Source organism: Myotis nattereri (assembly GCF_964212035.1).
Source record: "Myotis nattereri genome assembly, chromosome: 5".
In the NCBI taxonomy this organism is placed as follows: Eukaryota; Metazoa; Chordata; class Mammalia; order Chiroptera; family Vespertilionidae; genus Myotis; species Myotis nattereri.
Window position 1 is genome coordinate 20185411 of NC_138080.1, and position 21012 is coordinate 20206422.

The 21012-nt window shown below is 46.5% G+C and overlaps 1 protein-coding gene across 1 annotated transcript; it reads left to right on the plus strand.

The window, feature by feature from the left end:
* SLC35E1 (solute carrier family 35 member E1) lies at window positions 1-11591 on the plus strand (the record flags this gene model as incomplete). Its single annotated transcript, XM_081091384.1, has 6 exons — window positions 1-406; window positions 676-746; window positions 3140-3277; window positions 4518-4643; window positions 8000-8245; window positions 8712-11591. The coding sequence occupies 6 exons, from the start codon at window positions 1-3 to the stop codon at window positions 8940-8942; spliced, it is 1218 nt and encodes a 405-aa protein (XP_080947510.1). The 3' UTR covers window positions 8943-11591.
* Between the last annotated feature and the right edge of the window lie 9421 nt (window positions 11592-21012).

The window sequence follows — 21012 nt, forward strand, 5'->3', positions numbered from 1 at the left end:
ATGGCGGCGGTCCCGGGCGCGGGGGGCCCGGGCGCGGCGGGCGGTGGCGGCGGGGCGCGTGAGGGAGCGCGGGTGGCGGCGCTGTGCCTGCTGTGGTATGCGCTGAGCGCGGGCGGCAACGTAGTCAACAAGGTGATCCTGAGCGCCTTCCCGTTCCCCGTGACCGTCTCGCTGTGCCACATCCTGGCGCTGTGCGCGGGGCTCCCACCGCTGCTGCGCGCCTGGCGCGTGCCCCCCGCGCCGCCCGTCTCGGGCTCTGGGTCCGACCCGCACCCGTCGCCCGGCCCGCTGCTGCCGCCGCGCTTCTACCCGCGCTACGTGCTGCCCCTCGCCTTCGGCAAGTACTTCGCGTCCGTGTCGGCGCACGTCAGCATCTGGAAGGTGCCGGTGTCCTACGCGCACACCGGTGAGTGCGGCGACCGGTCGTGGGGTGGTGTCTCACCTGGAATGCCGCCCAGGCTGTTAGCTGGGGAGGGGCGAGCACGGGAGGGGAGGGGGCCTCTGGGAGGGGAAGGCCGCGTCGGGCTGGGGTGGAATCCCACGGGAAGAGGAGGGCTGAAGAGTTTTGAGGGTCTGCCAAGCTGTCTCAGCCCGCGGGGAAGTTGGGTCACGAGCTCCCAGGGTGGACCCCGGGCTGGGGCGGCCAGCTGAGCGCCCCATTGCTTCTCTTTGCAGTCAAGGCCACCATGCCCATCTGGGTGGTCCTCCTGTCCCGGATCATCATGAAAGAGAAGCAGAGCACAAAGGTAACCAGGAGGACTCTGGGCAGGTGGGGACTCCACGGGCTTCCAGGAAGTTGCCCGGCTGGTGACGTGGTCCAGGCTCCTGGCCTGCGGGCTGCCAGGCTTCCTGTCAAATAAGGAAGTCGGTTTAGATGCCTCTGGTGGCCCTTTTGCTCTTAATTTTCTTAAGTTACCCTGGGAACAGTGGTGTGTGTGTCCCCGAGTTGCTTCTCCCCTGTGGCCTCGTGGACATTGCCCTCGCTCTCTAGTTCCACTTGCCTCCGTCCTTTAATCTCCTACCTAAAGTGTCTGGTAGATGATGACTTGGTCCCATCATGGCCAAGCGCCTCTGGCGGGACCGAGGATGGAACATCTGACTTCGTGCTGGAGTGGAGTTTCACTTCTTTACAAGAGTCAAGCATGGTCAGGTTGGAGATTTTTGGGGTCTGAAGTGAGATGCTCGTCAAAGCCGTCTGATTTTGGAAAAATTCATCAAAGTCTTTGAAATAAAACAGCCAAGAATTGGGAATGTTTGAGAATGGAAGTTAAAATAACAGACAGAACCCAGAACTGTATAAGGAAGGCGCTTTGGGCACAATCCAGGGCCTGTTCAATGTGCCAAGCCAGGGTATTTCCTGCCTTGGGGTGAGAGAAGCTGTGGCTTTAGCCTGAGACAGCCTTGCCCATCCATGCCCTTAAGTAGAAGTAGGACTCCTGTTGTCCCAGCTGGAATTCATTTCATGCTGGACAGAGCGCCTCTTTTCTGCTTGGTTGGTTTCTGGCATCCTGTATTTTATGTAACTAAGAGCAGCAGTGCCTTGGATCAGCTTATAGAAATTGGGCCTGCCCAAGCCAGTTTGGCTCAGTGGGTAGATCGTCGGCCTGCGGCCTGAAGGGTCTCGGGTTCAATTCCGGTCAAAGGCACATGCCAAGGTAGCGGGCTCTGTCCCAGTGGGGGTGTGCGGGAGGCAGCCAGTCAGTGATTCTCTCTCATCATTGATGTTTCTGCCTCTCTCTTCCTCTCTGAAATCAATTACACACACACACACACACACATACATATATGTATTTTTTAAAAAGAGAAATTGGGCCACCTCTGGCTGATTTTTTATTTCAGCCTTTCTCCCTGCAAGAACTGGGTGTGTTCTGCTGCCTGCTCCCAGGGTGATGTCAGCTGTGGCTTGTCTCCTGAGTTGGAGTTGCTCAGGAGGTGTGCAGCTGCATCACTCGATATCACAGCGTGTTTATCAGGTTTCCCCGTTGTACAGGACATTGGACCTGGCTTGGACGAGGAGCTGGAAACTTCACCCAGTGAGGAAACAGTAGGGAATGACTTGGGCAGGAGTCTGATAATGAAGGAATAAGTATGGATCCACCCTGTGAGGAAGATAAAGCAGGTCATTCCAGATCTCAGGGGAGGAAACGGGACTTGTAAGGGGAGAGTCATGTGCCTGAGGTCCATAGCCAGTAGTGGGGAAGCTGGAATTCAGAGCCCTTGTTGTGCCCTGGGTGGAGGCTTGGGGGGCACGGAGGTAATTGGTGCGGGGGGGGGGGGGGGCAGGGTTAACCAGCCACTCCTAAAATCTCCACAGTACTTTAAGAAAGTCCTTTGTAGAAGAGAGAGAAGCTGGGAGTCAGAAGAGCTAAATGTCAGGAATTGATTCTGTTTATCTGGAAATTGGTAGCCGTTTAGCCAGCAGAGAGCTCATGAGCCATTCCATGCACCAGGCCCTGGAAAGCTTGGACCCTGTGGAAGGCCTCCTATCCTAGCACGTTAATCATTCAGCCAGCAGTTACTGGACGCCTGCTGTGTTTTGGACACCAGGATAGAGCCCTGAAAGGACCTACCCTAAAAAAGTGCAGGGACACAGACTATGTAATGGACACTTACAATGGGTGGACATCTCCGGGCCCAGGAACTCGACAGGGTGGGAGTGGGGGAAGGTGGGTGGGGAAAGTTCTCTTGAATGCTGTGTGAACTGAGGCCTGCGGGAGGCGTAGCTCTCCAGCTAGAGAAAGCAAGTGTGTCCCAGCCAGTGGTAAGTGGAAGTTGGAAAAGGGACCCTGCCAGCCTCCCGGAGGATCGGGGTTTCAGACCCTGGTGTGTTGGTGGTGGCAGCTGGATAGATCTGTTAGGAGCAGCCCCAGTGGGTGGCCCTGAGCAGGGCTCTTAATGGGGGTGATGGTATAAGGAGTGGGCTGCCCATAGTGACACAGCCTTGCCCCAGGTACTATGATAACCATCTCCCTGCCCCCAACCTCCAGAGCATCGCTGTCACAGCTAACACTGTTGTCCAAACATAGGTGGTGCCCCTTTGGTGAAGGAGAAGAGAGCAGCTGAGGCTTTCCCCTGAGTGTCTGTGTTGGGCGGCCCAGCTCAACTCCGGCCCATCAGCCTTGCCCACCCTCTCCCACAGGTGTACTTGTCACTCATCCCCATCATCAGCGGCGTCCTGCTGGCCACTGTCACCGAGTTGTCGTTTGATATGTGGGGGCTCATCAGTGCTCTTGCTGCCACACTGTGCTTCTCGCTTCAGAATATTTTCTCCAAAAAGGTATTTAGATACTGTCTGTGGTACGCTTGATGTTCTGGGGGTGCATGGGTAGCATTGAAAAAGTGACCAAGTAGGGATTTCTTTGGTGATGGAGTGAAGAAAATCATGTCCTTCTGCTGGTTTTCTATTGTTTAATTTTTCAATATGTTTTTGTTACTTTCTTATTTTCAAATACAAACAAAAGTTTATTTAGAAAGTCACAGGGGCGGGGGAGGGGGGGAGAAACAAAGTCACAGAGGAAGAAAAAGTGAGCCAGCTGGGCTGCATGGGCTCAGGAAACCAATTCAGAGACAAAAGAAAGGCCCTGGGAGCTGCAGAGGAGGGGGGGGCAGGGGAGGGGGCAAAGGTACTCGCTTTGAGGGAAGAAGGGGGGGAAAGGTGGGGCATGCTTCAGAGAGAGAGTGAAAGAGAACATGTGTGCCAAGAGATTATATTTTTTATTATACAATTAACATATGCTTGATGGGGAAAAACAGAGAAAAGTTTAATGGAAAAAAAACCAGAATTGAGTACCTACTTGTGTGCCAGGCACTGTAGTAGGTACTAGAAATGAAGAATTAAGAGACTTGCCCCACCTGCCAAGGGGTTTCTGTGCTATTGGGTAAACAGTGCTAGGGGTATTTTCTGCCCAGCTTTTGGAGTTATAATATTATGGATACATGTTAGAATTTTGTTTTGGTCATTTATTATTGTAACATTGCATTCTCCGATATCATTAAAAAATATTGCTCTTAACTCCTGTAACAATCACACTCCTCAGGTACCACAATTAATACAGTTAGTTCTTCTATTGCAAATGCAGGTTATTTCCAAGTATTCATTGTAAGTAATGCAATAATTTACAATGTCTTTCTCTCAGGTGATTTCCTTATGATTAGCTTATATAAGGATATAATGATAAGGGTCAGAAGACATATATGGCTCTTGATGTACTTTACCTGGTTGTGTTCTGAAACAGTGATATGCCAATTTAGTGGGATTCCAGAGTGCCACGCCAGCATTGAGGCATGAGTGCTGCTGTTTTGTTTTTGCTTTGTTTTTCTTTTTTCGGTCCTTTGTGTATAAAACATTGTACTTGTTTCAGGCATGAGCTGCCTATCTCATCATAGGTACCCTTGCAGGTATAGTAGTCCAGGTCTGGTTTCAGGGTTAATGTACAGTCACGGTGTTTGGAGCCTCAGTAACTAGTCCTTGACACTTACAGTGTCGATTGGCCTTTAAAGAGATTTTCTCTCTTCAGGTATTGAGAGACTCACGGATCCACCATCTGCGGCTGCTGAACATCTTGGGCTGCCACGCCGTCTTCTTTATGATCCCCACGTGGGTCCTGGTGGACCTCTCGGCTTTCCTGGTCAGCAGTGACCTGGTGAGTTGGCAGCACCAAGAACACCCTTTTCTTGGCTGGTTCCAAAGTGGGTGCTTTGTCAGGGAGCTACACCTGTGTTGACTTTGGGGCTGTTGGGGCCTCTGACAGCCTGGTCTTTAAATCCTCATCTCTTTGTCATGACTCACGTTGTATGAAGTCGAGGAAATTGGCTTTCTTTGCATTTCCTTCTCCAGCTTGCTAGATCCCAGCTGTTGATAGCAGTGGCGTGAAAGATGAAAAAACTGCCAGCACAGGGGACTTGCCTGTCTTGATAATCTGGTTCGTAACTCACTCTAACGTTAAAACTGCGTTTGATTCCTTTCTTGGTGGCATCTCTGTACATATTTCATGTCCTACAGTTGTAGCTGTAGCTCTCGTGAGCCAGGAAATAGTGTCTTCTCACCACCTGTGCCGGGCTAGCCTCCAGAGAGCACGCTAGAAACTAATGCAGGAGGCAGTGATAAGGAGCTGTGTGGGGTTCTTCCAGCCTGAGTTATGGAGGAGTACATGCTTATTAGGGCTTAATGCGATCTGGCTAGATTCTTTAATCCTTAGCTCCGCCTGTGGCTGTAGTGGAGCTTATCTCCAGGTATCAGATAAGGGAACTGGCTCCCTGTTCTGATTTCCCCTCCACATTGCTTAGCTATGGTTTTTCTGTGAAGAATTTGGCATCATCGACCGGGACTAGGCTGTTATCTTGAAGTACAGGCTAGCGCTTGAGGCAGTGCAGTGCTGCTCTTCCCTTTTAATTACCATTTTCAGAGTAAGAGTTAGAGCTGATAAACCAGTGAGTTGAAGTGTTTTTCCTTTTTTGGGGCGTGAAGTAGGGTTCTTTTATTTCAATTCCCATTTAACATCACATAATTTATTACTGCTTTGGCTTTTTATGAAGATCTTTTTTGGAACACTTGGTTCCTTGCAACATTTCTATTTGGTTATTCTTCTCCAGTTATTTACATACATGGTTCTACTGTACACACACATTGCTTCAGAGTGAGAATCCCTGGGGACAACTGCAGGTCAAGCAAGAAGTTCAAGATTTCTGTGCAGCTCTATTTGTCCTTAGAACATTAAAAATGTTCCATTAAATGTCCAGCCCTGGCTGGTTTGGCTCAGTGGATAGAGCGTTGGCCTGCGGACTCAAGGGTCTCAGGTTCGATTCCGGTCAAGGGCATGTATCTTGGTTGTAGGCACATACCCAGTAGGGGCTGTGCAGGAGGCAGCTGATCGATGTTTCTCTCTCATTGATGTTTCTAACTCTCTATCCCTCTCCCTTCTTTGTAAAAAATCAATAAAATATATATTTTTAAAAAATGTCAAGCAGGCCCTGGCCAGTTTTGCTCAGTGGTTAGACATTGGCCTGTGGACCAAAGGGGTCATGGGTTTGATTCCTGGTCAAGGACATGTACCTCAGTTGCAGGTTCTCCAGCCCGAGTAGGGGCACATTTGGGAGGCAACCAATCGATGTGCCTATCTCGCTTCCCCTCCTCCCTTCCACTCTCTAGAAATCAATTTTAAAAATATCATCAGGGGTGGATTAAAAAAAAAATGTACAGAGGTCATTTTGTTGGAGCATTGATGAGATGCTATAGGAACTTAACTCTTGCTTATATCACTTAGTCTCTGGTAAAACTGGTTTCATTAATATGTCCTTCCGCTTCAAGTCTCAGAACTTGTCATTGTCATTGAGGCCTTCCTATACAATTGAAATACTCTGCTCTAAGGGCACTTGCAAGAATTGTTTTCACAATGTGCCTGTGTCAATGACAACCACTGGGTTTCTTTCCAATTTTTAGACATTGCTTTCTCTCCACACCCCTTACTGAATGTCAAAGCCAAATGATATGACAAGGTGTAGTCAAAGATACATTCATAATTTCCCTCCTCCTTATACAAAAAGTGACTTTTTAGATATTTAGAAAAGAATAACCTGATTTTTTCACTCAATATGTCCTGGAGATCACTCATGTTGACGTATTTAGGTCTTCTCATTCCTTTCATTGGCTACATTGTATTGTTGATAGGTTTGGTGTCAGTTCTCTTACGCCGTCCTATGTTACAGCTTTTCAGTGTCTCTGTGCATATACACGCACAAACGTATATATAGGCTTTGCACTGGTCTCTTTTCTTTGCTTTTTCTTGTATTGAGGGCATGTTTCAGTTTTCTTCTAGTGATCACTTTTTCCTTTTTTCTTTTTTAATCTTCACCCAAGGTTTTTATTCCCATTGATTTATTTTTAGAGAAAGTAGAAGTGGCGGGGCAAGGGGAGAGAAACATCGACGTTAGATAGACACACCAATTGCCTTCTTATGTTTGTGTGGCTTGGAATTTTTTTAAAGCACTTTTGGAGCCATGATGGCATTTGATCTCCACAACGATGGCATTGTGCAGGCTCAACAGGGATCATCCCTGTTGCAGAGAGAACAAACCACAATCAGAGAGGTCAAACAGTGCCCAGGGCTTCCAGAAACAGGGCAGACCCAGGTCCTCTGCCTCCCCACCTCGGGGTTTCTTCCTGTATCAGGGACTGCCTTCCTAGGACCTCCCTGTCTTACAGAATGTATCATGTCTGCTATGGTCTGAATGTTTGTGTTCCCCCAAAACCCACATGTTGAAACCCAACCCTCAAGGTGATGGTGTTAGAAGGTGGGGCCTTTGGGAGGTAATTAGATCATGGGGGTGATGGAGCCCTCATCAAGTGGGATCAGTACTCTAAAGGGACCCCAGAGAACATCCTTACCCTCTCCCACCTTTGAGGACACCACAAGCAAACACCATCTGTGAACCAAGAAGCCCACACCAGACACGGAATCTCCTTTATTTTGGACTCTAGCCTCCAGAACTAAGAAATAAATGTCTGTTGTCTGTAAGCCCTCAGACCTATGGTGTCTATTACAGGAGCCCAATCAGACTGAGACCTTACTCCGTCAACCCCAGAGCCCTGGCCTTCACTGTCCAGGGATGAGGGAAGGCTCTGGTTCACGCCATGCTCTGCACCCTTCGGACACCTGATTTCCTTCTTGGAGCCTCCACTTTCTCAGCAGAAGGGGAAGGTGGCGATGACGGTGGTGGTGGTGGTGGTGGTGGTGGTGGTGGTGAGGGCAGTGACAGTAGTGGATGATGGTGGTGACTGTGACAGTGATGGTGACGTTGAAGGCAGTGATGATGGTGATGGTGATGGCTGTTGTGCCGTGCAGTGTCGTGAGGGTTAGAGGCTGTGTGTATAAAGCACCTGCTACCACACTAGAACCCATCCTGGTCTGCACCATCTGACCCCAATAAACCACTCTGCCGCTCTCCCAGCCTCTGCCAGGGCTGGCATGTGACCATGGTGCTGTCTTGCTCCTGTCTGTAGACCTATGTGTCCCAGTGGCCCTGGACGCTCCTGCTTCTGGCTGTCAGTGGCTTCTGTAACTTTGCCCAGAACGTCATTGCCTTCAGCATCCTCAACCTCATCAGCCCTCTGAGCTACTCGGTCGCCAACGCCACCAAGAGAATCATGGTCATCACAGTGTCCCTGATCATGCTGCGGAACCCTGTCACCAGCACCAACGTCCTGGGCATGATGACAGCCATCCTGGGGGTTTTCCTGTACAACAAGGTGAGCCTTAGAGGAGATTATCTAACCCCTTGACACCCAGGGAGGCACCAAGAGTTGGTGGAGAGGGGAAAAGAAGTGGCCTCGCCAGAAGCTAAGAGGCCCAGGCTCCAGCTCCCAGTTTTGCCAAACTGGTTTATGGTCTTGGCACAGCCCCTCCTATCCTGACCTGCCTTTTCCCCCATGGATGACCCCAGTCCTTGCCTCACTCCAGCTGTGGCTCTTGGGTCTCCTGAGGCTTTGTCAGGATGTCACTCTCTCCTTATGTAGGCTGTTTAGTCCTCTGTACGGACACAGGGTGGCTAACAGGGAGGGCCAGCCCATTAACAGTTCACTGGCCATGTCCAGCCCTGCTGGGTCGACACTTGCATGGCCTTGAAGGGCTACTTGGCAGGGAATCTTGAGCCCCCCTTTGTCTTGTGTGTGTTGTGGGAAGGAACCAATGTCCACTGCTCTCTTGACCCTGCAGACCAAGTACGATGCGAATCAGCAAGCACAGAAGCACCTCCTCCCTATCACGGCAGGGGACCTGAGCAGTAAGGAGCATCACCGGAGCCCCCTGAAGAAGCCCCACAACGGCGTCCTCTTCCCCCAACATGGGGACTATCAGTATGGCCGCAACAACACCTTAACAGACCACTTCCAGTACAGCCGGCAGAACTACCCAAACTCATACAGTTTGAACCGCTATGACGTGTAGAGCCTAGAGGATAGGGTGGGCTGTTCTGCAACTCCCCACAAACCCACCCCTCCCAACAGTACCAGGAACTTCTGACAACCGGTGAATGTAAGCCCCGCCGAGGGTACGGTGCGCAGCCATCAGAGGACCCTGGGGTTCCCGGCCCCCGGGGCAGCAGGGTGCCTTCCCTGCAGTGAGGACCACAGCCCTCAGCACTGGTGTTCATGCCCTTTCTTCCTGGAGTTTGTCATCTGAGGTGGCACTACGGAGATCTTGGCCAGGTTTTACCTTTCTGTGTGGACTTAATCCCCGAGTCGTGTACTTCAGAGTTCTTGTTCTGCTTCTCAGATAGCATTTCCAGAAAATCCTCTGGAAAGGCGGAATCGTTGTGGATATAGACCCTGGCATGGGTGAGGAGACGGACTCAGTTTCCCTTTCAGCCTCATGGCTATTTGCAGTTACTGGCAAACGCTCCCAAGTGAACAGCTGTTGGCAGTTAGCATTGAATTCTCAGAGGCTGATTCTTTGACCAGCAAGTCAGAGTTGTGTGTCAGGATCCAGAAGGAAGAGCGGAGTAGGTCACTCCTCCTCTCAGAGCAGTGAGGAGGAGACTGGAGGGCTGGGAGAGGGATCGTTAGGAAATCAAGTTCAGTGTTTCAAACTCTGTTTCTGACTTTGTCTTTTCTGGTGGGTCTTCACTGCTGTGACGATTTGGGAGGATGTCCAGGAGACGTTGATTTCATGAAGATCTCATTTTCATAGGGAATGTTCTGTAGTGGTGTATTTATGCCTTGGTCCCCGGTAGAAGATGCATACAGACTGGCTTATAGATTGAAAAACCTTTTGCTTTAAATGTTTAAAAACAAACAAAGTTCCCACTGCTGATGCCTGTCTGACACATACCAGCGTTGGGTAGGAAACAATGAGGTGTTGAGAAGCACCTCTCAAATGACCATAATCGCTGAAAACAGAATGAATCAAGAATATTACCTGGCCGGTTTGGTGACAGACAAGAGCAGTGCTTTGATTCCGTGTCCTATTCTTGTGGTGCTTACATTGGGATCTGAATCATGTCCTGGTGAAGGGAAAAGAGGCGAGCACCAAGCTAGGATCTGGTTGGTCAAATCAGATGCTTTGGTCAAGAAAAAGTTGGCTTAATAAAAATAAAAAGTAGAAATAGTTGGTTTGGGGAGGTTCACAGCACGATGACCAGTGTGCCAAACTCCAGGTGGGGTTTCCATCTTTCTTGGCATCATGGAGGACTGTTACCCTCCTCCTGGGACACTGGCTGGGTCTGTGGTGATGCTGCTTTCTTCCTCTAGCACTGTCCCCAACAGCTGGGGTAGGAGTCATCCTTTACCTCCTGGTGAGTGAGACATTTTTCCCACTCAGAGAGTAAGAGACAGTTTACGCTTGACTTGGTTTGTTTCTGATAATTGGAATTTTGTATTTAAGAGGTTGTTTTGTTAGCTTACATTGGGCCACTTCTGGAGAGGTCTGGGATACCTTCTGGCCTGTGAGTTTATGAACCACCAGCCTCTGAAGTCCGTTTGTTGTCTGTTATTCGCTTGCTTCCTAATTACTTTGGCCCCAAATTTCAAGATGATTGCTATGTGAAATCTGAAAAGGCAGTCCTGAAGGGTGTTATTGGTGATGAGCTTGCTGAGTGCCTTCTCCAGAAGCAGACAAGCCTACAGCTGAATTTTTCTCAAAGCTGAATAACAAATGGGAATAATTTTGAACTGCAAAGATATTGCAGTGTTGTCTTTATGATTAGAGTAACTGACTCCTTGAACTCCAAAATGAATTATGCCTACATTCAGATTTAATGAAATTTCTGATGTTGCTGAAATGTGTACATTAGTTTGTTTTCCTTTTCCAATGCAGAAACTGCTGGAGAGGGGAAATGACTGGTTTTATTATGGTTTATAAATTAATAAATGGGATATTTAATTCTGTACATAAATTTACAGTAAGTACATACACTGGAATAAATGAGACAATCATATTAGGCCAAATTATCAAATCAAAAGACAAAGACATACTTTTGAGACTTGACAGTTCAGAGCTGACTGACCCCTTGAAGGCTGGTTTCCCAGCCACTACTGCCTGGCCCGCCTCCCACATCCACATTTGCAGCTGTTCCCCTCACACTCCTCACTTCTCGGGTTTGTGGTAGCGAGTCCAGTTTACCCTTGTGGTGTGGTCTGGCCTGCAACACTAACCCAACTCCTTCATTTTACAGAAGGGGAAACTGAGGCTCAGAGGGCATTTTTAAAGTGTTTGGATCACTGTATTGAGACTTGGTGTAGAATTTTTTAAGTCACTCATAGGGAAAATCACACCCCTATTACAAAGGAGAGAAGCCAGAATATGTTCCAGTGGAGCACTGGGACTTCTGAATTTTGCTGTGTATTTGGCATACATAATGCAATAGGCCTTTAGTATTGCTGGGACACAACTAGACCTAATTTGTTAAGGGTCTAACAGCCTTAAGGGCAGAAAACATTAAATTATTAAAGGATCTGAAAATTGTGAATTCTTTTTTTTTTTAAATGATCACCTGTTTTCAAGACTTAAATGCTGTAGACTATCCTTTGGGAATGACTGTATATTCATTGATGGCATTTACCAAAAATAAATGATGGTCTCTAGGGACTCAAGACTGGTCCCAGTTTGTCTGTGAGGGTCTCTTTCTGAGTGACTGTCTTCAGTGTGTCCAGCAACAAGACGAACAAGAGGTACAGAAAGAACAATCTACATGGTTCTCATATCCAAGAGTTGCAAACCTGATTTTCCTGAGCCAAATTTAGGACCTGTGATTTGTGAATTTATGTGATGGTAGAATAAAACTATAGAAATCCCAGCTTATCAGTTAATGACATGCCTTTATTGAACAGAGTAACAAAATCCAAGAACGTCCTGGCAGCTTGTGCTTGTGGAGCACATTTCTCAGGTGTGATACTTACTACATGCCCAATGCAGTGGTTTCTCACACACAATCCTTATAATTGATTTATTATTTAATAGATGAAAATGAGGCCCAAAAGGGTTATTTGTCTTGGATCACCCAGCTACTTAAGTCTGCCTCCAAAGCCCAGTCCCCTCCCTATGACTTAAAACCATTTGCTTCAATTGCAGTTGAAGTTGACTGAGCACAAGAGAGTCAGGGGGCTTTGGCTAGAAATAAATGACAAAGATCTGTAGAGTCTCAGGGATTTGCAGATCGGAAACACAACTAAGCACTACCCAGAATGTTCCAAAGAAGAAAGAAAAACAGTTCTTACAGTAAAAAGTACATTTTTGAAAAGAATCAGCCCTGCATTCTGAGCCTCTGGACTGGTGTGATGGTAATCTAGAAGTTCTGTGATCTGGATAATGGATGTAAGTTTTCCTAAGTCCTTTATTCTTTCCTAAGTCTACAGAGGGTTATCTATCAGGCATTGATGCACAACTGAAGAGTTAAAAAAAAAGGGGGTGTAGCTCGGTTGAGTGTCATCCCATGCAACAAGAGATGGCAGGTTGATTCCCAGTCAGGGCACACGCCCAGGTTGTGGGCTTGATCCCCCAAAGGGGGTGTGCAGGAGGCAGCTGATTGATGTTTTGCTCTCACATCAATATTTCTCTCTAAAATCAATAAGAAGTTTGTTGGTTTGTTTTAAAGTGTAAGTCCTCACCTAGTTAAAGCAAGAACTTACTTACTCATGCCTCAGCCTACTTGATTTTAGTAATTTAGCAACCTGACTATACTGTCTCAGTTTTCTTCATTCTTTCCTCAAAGGGTATGTTTCTGTTAAAACAACTGCCTACAACTGTTTAATTCATAAATCTTTTGTTCAATGATTTACTGAACCTTTAATATGTACCAAGTACACAAAGCTGAGATATATAAGCCTTCTACCCTCAGAGCACTCACCTTAATTTATACAGCACAGAGGTGCTTTCTTGTAGGAACATGAAAAAAATGATAAGGAACATACAGGGTAGAAGGGCATATGGGAATGTTTTGACTTGCACTTAATAATTCACAAGGTATTTTTACAGTTTGTATTATATGTGCCTCATTTGAACATTAGAACACAAGTGGGATATATTAGCCTCATTTTATAGAGGGAAATAGAAGTTGATTTGGCCCATGAAGCAGGACTGCAACCCAAGAGTGTCTGACTGCAAGTCCAGGGCCCTCTGCTGAGCAGAACAGCCATAATAGTTAGCTTTGGTTTTTCTTCACCTAAGTCATATACTCCTAAGAGTAGTTGGTGTGATCAAAATATACCCTGGCCCAGCCATTGTAGCTTGGTGGTTGAGTGTGGACCTATGAACCAGGAGGTCACGGTTCAATTCCTGGTTGGAGCACATGCCGGGTTACAGCTCGATCCCCAGTGGGGGGTGGGGGTGCAGGAGGTAGCTGATCAATGATTCATCACTGATGTTTCTCTTTTTCCCTCTCCTTCCCTCTCTAAAATCAATAAAAATATGTGTTTTTTTTAAAAAAGTATATCCTAGCCAAAACCGGTTTGGCTCAGTGGATAGAGCATCGGCCTGCGGACTGAAAGGTCCCAGGTTCGATTCCAGTCAAGGGCATGTACCTGGATTGCGGGCACTTCCCCAGTAGGAGATGTGCTGGAGGCGGCTGATCGATGTTTCTCTCTCATCGATGTTTCTAACTATCTCTCTCCCTTCCTCTCTGTAAAAAATCAATAAAATATATTTAAAAAAAAAAAAAAAAAAGTATATCCTGTCATTTCACTTGCCTGGACCATACTGCTACTGTAAGACCCTGAAGGATGACCCAAGAGGTTTTGTAGTCTGCCACTACAATTCCAGCAGCTCTGACCTAAGGTGCATCACTGCCTTACAATTAAGGGCCTGGTTCAGTGATGGCCTCATTTGTCAGACGAGAGTGAACTCTTACTCAGGAATGTTTTCTCCAGAGACTGTAATACCTGTTGGTCTCAGGGCAACTCCCATGTGACCAGGTTTGCTTGGTAACGAGATCAGGCCTAATGACTGCTCCATGCTCCAGCACAAGACAGGACCATCTCGTTTCCACATCATTCTTCCCCTCCTTTGGCTTCAGCTAGTTCACCACATGAGGTTCAGTTATTGTGGGAGACGAGGTGACAACCACACCAAGCTCTGGCTTTATTGAGACTATAGGTCTGGATTATCAGTCTGGATTTTTTGCCATCCTAATCTACACTAATAAAAGAGAAACATGCTAATTGGTGTCACTCCATTACACCCACCAGCCAATCAGGATGCATATGCAAAATAACCCAACAAAGATGGTGGTTTAATTTGCATACAGGCACGGAGTGAAGACAAGAGGCTTGGCTTCTCCGCTGTGGCTGCAGCAGAGAAGCCAAGCCTCGCTGCGGCCAGACCAAAGGCCTGGGTCCCGGGCGCCGGAGGAAAACCGGTGCCAGCAGCCAGGGGAAGGAAGGCCTATTGTGCCAATCTTCGTGCAACGGGCTTCAAGTTTTTAAATAACTCTTATTGTCTATACATGTTTAACTAAACTGTTAAAGCTACAATGTAAAAAAGAATGAGAAAGCCTGGCCTGTTGGGCTCAGTGGTTGAGCATCAACCCATGCACTAAGAGGTTACAGGTTTGATTATGGGTCAGGGCACATGCCCAGACTGCAGGCTAAATCCCCAGCAGGGAGCATGCAGGAGGCGATCAATGTTTCTATCTATTCCTCTCCCTCTCTAAAATCCATAAAAACTTTTTTTAATGAGAAGGATCTATGGATAGAAGGAACAATTTCCAAAACGTATTGAGACACATAAATGTTTATGAATAGTTTATCTCTGAAGATACATAAGAAACTGAACAGAGCAGTTGCATCTGGGGAAGGGGAGGATATGTACACATTTTTTAAAAAACTAGCATATTGTGCATATTATTTTGTAGTATGCTTTTAAAAAATATGCCAGAAACATTTCCCCATATTATTAAATATTCTTTCTTGATTCTGGGTGTCTATGTACATAGTGTAGCGTTTCATTATTGGGAATGTGCTACAATTAAGCCCTCAGATAAGTTTGCAGTGCACAATATAGCACACACTTCTGACATGGAATACATTTTCACGGCATATTTGCAGGACCAAAGCAAGCATGCATGTGGTTTTAAACTTATCTCCATTTTGCTTTCTTAGGTAAGTCACTTCCGCAAGTTCATCTCACCCAGGGGTGTGTACAGTTTCTTTACTTAAGTCTTGTTTCTAAGTCCCTGGAGACCATCTCTGCAGCAGCCTCTATCTGGCAACTCTACTGTTTTCTTCTGACCAGTGGATTTAGATTAGCCCACTGAAATGAGCCTAGGTCAGTGGTCGGCAAACTCATTAGTCAACAGAGCCAAGTATCAAAACAGTACAACGATTGAAATTTCTTTTGAGAGCCAAATTTTTTAAACAAACTATATAGGTAGGTACATTGTTATTAACTTAATTAGGGTACTCCTAAGGCTTAGGAAAAGCCACACTTGAGGGGCCAAAAAGCCGCATGTGGCTCGCGAGCCGCAGTTTGCCGACCACGGGCCTAGGTGATGCCCTGTGATGCTTAAATTTTCAGTCTCGGATAAATGCACTTTAAACAATATGAAATGAATTATGAAACTAGTAATCATGGATGTACAATCTTTCTGGGAGGCAATTGAGCAATTATCAGCATTAAATGTGCACTACCTTAGATTAAACACAAGTTATATATATGTGTGTATATATATGTATATATCTGTATACACACACACACACACATATATATACATATACATATATAACATATGTGTGTGTATATACACACACACACACACACACACACACACACTAAGACACTTTTAATGGTCTAAAAATGGAACCAACCCAAAAGACTCCATAGTCTGGCTTTATTGGGGGGGGGGGGGCTTACAACCTGATAGAGCACTGAATTAATCTGGAAAGTAATATCATTTTAGATCTTAGAACACATAAACTTATGTGCATAGGGGGTTAAATTTCTTATATGTGAATAGGGGGTTAAATTTTTCTTAAAGTTTCCTTTTCAAGGCCTGTGCAAAGCGATCAGGGAGGTGACTCAGCTGTGAATCCAGCAAGTAGAACCAATAAACATAGTCAGGCCTGACCCACTAGGAGTCAAAATATCTTATCATCCTCTCATTGCCTGATGACAAATTACAATTACAATAGCTGATGTCTGTGGACCCCCAGGCCGCACGTAGCTGCATTCCTCTCCCCAGCCCCTTCTGCTTTATAATCCTGTCCCCTGAATCTTGCTGGAAGGCAGGATTTGATGCTCGTAAGCACCCTGTCTTCTTGGTTGCCTGGCCTTCTCAATAAACATCTAATATGATTCAACCCTGCCTTCGTTATTGGACACAGTGACAGGCAGCTTGAGCCCAACCAGGAGTTTCCCGGTAACAGCTTCAATCAATTATTGTAAATCCACACCACAGAGTCATATGCAGTCATTAAAAAATGACAATACAGATTCATCAACCTGTTTTGGTTCACAGATTCTATTAATCTGACAAATGCTGTGTATCTTCAATTCACAAAAATTCTGTGCTATCTCTGAAGTCTATCCATGGCAGGTCACAAGTTAAAATTTCTTGATATAGACCTTTACTGACATGGAAAAATGCCTACACTATCCAGATTACTGAGCATCATACTAAACAGAAAAATCCCACCATGTGACCCTATGCCTGGAGTGTTCCCATAGCCAGCTATCTGGTTACTGGATAACTTTATCAATGTAGGCCCTGCCCTCCTCCCTATCAAGGTCTCAGCGCCCAGTTGTTTTTCTTAGTAACACCTATCTTATGTTTACTGATTTATGCCTTTCTGCTGCCCATCCCCCACCCCATAGACTGTAGGCTCCTGAGAGCAGAGCTTAGGTCTGACTTGCTCATCCATAAGACACATCCAACACCTTCCTTTTTAAAAAAAAATCCTCACCCAAGGATATTTTTCCGTTGATTTTTAGATAAAGTGGGGGAGAAACATGGATGTGAGAGACACACATCGATTGGTTGCCTCCTACATGCTCCCCCACCAGGGACTGGGGACTGAGCCTACCACTGAGGTATGTGCCCTGGACAGGTATCAAACCTGGGACCCTTCAGTCTGAGGGCCAATGCTCTGTCCACTGAGCCAAATAGGCCAGGACCAGGCCCCACTTTTGCAAACCAACACTGGTCTTTACAGGTGAACATTTGTAATCCTATATAATAAAAGGCTGATATGCAAATCGACTGACAGCGGAACAACTGGTCGCTATGACGCGCACTGACCACAGGGGGAGTGCCACTCAGCCGGAAGCCGGGCTCATGCCTGCTGAGCACAGCAGTGGTAGTGGGAGCCTCTCCCATCTCCACAGCAGGGCTACCCATGTCTGACTCCTTGCGGGCCTAAGTCAGTCAGACATCCCCTGAGGGCTTCCAGACAGACTGCGAGAGGGCACAGGCCAGGCTGAAGGACCCCCCCCCCCGCCCCCACCACCACCCCAAGTGTACGAATTTTGTGAACCGGGCCTCTAGTCAATTTGTAACAGGAAAGACTAACTTGGAACCTCAAAAAGCATTCCATTCTTCTCATTAATAGACCTGTATTTTTAAAACTGTACTCAATGATTACATTTTGAATTCCACCAATAAAAATGTTACGGACATTTTTCTCTTGGGTTATGAAAGTACCTACAAAGGCCCTGGCTGGGTGGCTCAGTTAGAGCATCATCCTGATATACCAAAGTTGTGGGTTCAATCCCTAGTCAGGGCACATACAAGAAGCAACCAATGAATGCATAAATTAGCGGAACAAATTGATGTTTCTCTCTTTCAAGTCAATAAATACATTTTGTTGTTGTTGTTAATCCTCACTGGAGGATATTTTTCCATTGATTTTTTAGGGAGAGTGGAAGAGAGAGGGAAAGACAGAGAGAAACATCAATGTGACAGAATCACATCGATTGGTTCCCTCCTGCATGAACCCGACCGGGGCCTGGGTCAGGGAGGAGCCTGCAACCAGGTATGTGCCCTTGATAGGAATCAAACCCGGGACCCTTTGGTCCATAGGCTGACACTCTATCCACTGAGCCAAACTGGCTAGGGCAGTAAATACATTTTTAAAAAGTACCTACATAATATCCTGAATTTTGCCTCTGGGCCCATAGAGCCTAAAATATTTGCAATCTGGCCCTTTATAGAAGTTTGCCAACCCCTGGCCTCTGGCATACAGGAGGCAATCCCAGTGTCAAAAGGAGACATTTTGAGAAACTAAGATGGCGGCATAGGTAAACACCGAAATTGCTGCCTCCTACAACAACTTCAAAAATACAACAAAAAGCAAAACGGACATCATCCAGAACTACAGGAAGGCTGGCTAAGTGGAAATTCTACAACTAGAAGGAAAGAGAAAAGCACACTGAGGGTCAGGAGCTGCGGAAGTAAAGTACAAAGGTACGGAGGCCCTAGCGTGCGCACGGGGAAAGGGGCTGGTACTTGAGGACGTGCTGTCTTTTTGAATCGGGAGGGAGTCACAAACTCCCAACTGCTCTGAACTCCAGTTCCAGGAAGTCTCTGGGGACCCAGGACTCATACGGGGAGAAACTAGACTGTCTGGCAGCGGGCAGAACTCTGAACTAGAGGGCGGCTTTCCCTCAGAGGTGCTTGCAGCAATTAAATTACCGGGACACTGAGACGTGCGCGGCCCCTTAGGGCAGGGCTGAGGACCAGCCACAGCTGCTTGCTCCGCCCTTTGATTCCCTGAGACTCCGCCCCACCCAGGCTGCGGCAGAGGCTTTTGCATATGAATGCCCTGGCCCTTTGCAACCTGAAAATTACCTAACAAATTGCAGCTGGGCCAGACAGACCCAGAACTTCCAAGAAAAGTCCCAAGGCCCCACAGCAGCTTGCATTGCTTCACAGCTGGGCCTCATCAGGGCACCTCCAAACTCCAAACAAGGAAGGGGAATCTGCAGTTCTCTTCATAGCTCCTGCTGGGTAACCTCAGGCAGAGGCTAAATTAGCACCTCCTTAGATCCAAGAGCCAGTGTACCCAGTGGTCAGAGGGGGACCATCCAGATTACAACTCCTCAGATCCATAAGGGACACACTCAGGGTGCAGTCTCAGTGAGCACCAAAGCCCCACTGAAGCAAGTCTTGCCCCAGAAGGGTGTCTCCAGCACAGAAGTTCTCCCACTGCAGACACAGCTGATTCTCACTGCCAACTGGCCTGGAGGTCAATTCCTCCCAGTGATCCTACAACAATCAAGGCATAACTACAACAAGACTGTGCACAAAGCCCACAAGGGGGTGCACCAAGAGTGTCCACCTCAGGTAATTGGGGAGGCTGAGCCACTGGGCCTTATAGGACACCTAGCACACAAAGCCACTCTACCAACACAGGGAAGCATAAAAAGTGTGGAGACAAAGAAACAGGTCACAAATGACAGAAATGGAAGAAAGCAAACGACTGGATATAGAGTTCAAAACCACGTTTATAAGGTTTTTCAAGAATTTTATGGAAACTGCCGATAAATTTAGTGAGACCCTGGAGGATATGAAAAAAGACCAACTAGAAATTAAGCATACACTGACTGAAATAAAGAATAATATACAGAGATCCAACAGCAGACAAGAGGATCCCAAGAATCAAGTCAAAGATTTGAAATACGAAGAAACAAAAAATACCCAACCAAAAAGAAAAAAGAAAAGAGATTCCAAAAATATGAAGATAGTGTAAGGAGCCTCTGGGACAACTTCAAGCGTACCAACATCAGAATTATAGGGGTACCAGAAGAAGAGAGAGGGCAAGATATTGAAAACCTATTTGAAGAAATAATGACAGAAAACTTCCCCTACCTGGTCAAAGAAATAGACTTACAAGTCCAGGAAGCGCAGAGAACCCCAAACAAAAGGAATCCAAAGAGGACCACACCAAGACACATCATAATTAAAATGCCAAGAGCAAAAGACAAAGAGAGAATCTTAAAAGCAGCAAGAGAAAAACAGTCAGTTACCTACAAGGGAGTACTCATATGACTGTCAGCTGATTTCTCAACAGAAACCATGCAGGCCAGAAGGGAGTGGCAAGAAATATTTAAAGTGCTGAATAGCAAGAACCTACAACCAAGATTAGTTTATCCAGCAAAGCTATCATTCAGAATAGAAGGTCAGATAAAGAGCTTCACGGATAAGAAAAAGCTAAAGGAGTTCATCACCACCAAACCAGCATTATATGAAATGCTGAAAGGTATTCTTTAAGAAGAGGAAGAAGAAAAAGGAACTCTTACCATTTGCCACAGCATGGATGGAACTGGAGAGCGGATAAATACCACATGATCTCACTCATTTGTGGAATATAATGAACAACATAAACTGATGAACAAGGACTGATCCAGAGAGGGAGAGGCATTGATTGGACTGTCGGGCCTTGGAGGGAAGGTAGGGGAGGGTGGGGTAAGGGGGAAAGATCAACCAAAGGACTTATATACAAGCATATAGGCCTAACCAATGGACACGGACAACAGGGGGGTGAGGGCATGGGGGGGGGGGGGTAGAGGGTAACGTGGGGACAAGGACACATATGTAATATCTTAATAAAAAATATATTAAAAAACAAAAAAAAGGAGACATTTTGTAACAATGAAAAGTGTATCTAAAATGTACATCAATTTGCATAGAAAAAATGGCCAACTAAGTATCAGGGGATGTCCACTGTGTGCTCTAGTTTGCTGCTTATCTTTCCCCACAATTAGCATGCATTAATTTCATCCTCTTATCAAAAAACGGCCACATATAAACCTGACAAGTTCAGGGGAGGTCTGCATGGCAGGCCTTACAAGCAGACAGAAAGTAACCCCATTGGATGGTCTGAACATAAAAATTCCTAACTAAAGGCAGGTCATGGCAGGTAGTTATGCCCCAGGCCTGTAGCTTCCTTGTCAAAAGTCAATCTTCACCTTATATGAGCCTGTCCAATTTCCTTTTTGCATCTAAGATAACATACCTTTTTTTTTAATCCTCACCCTAGGACAGTGATGGCGAACCTATGACACGGGTGTCAGAGGTGACACGCGAACTCAT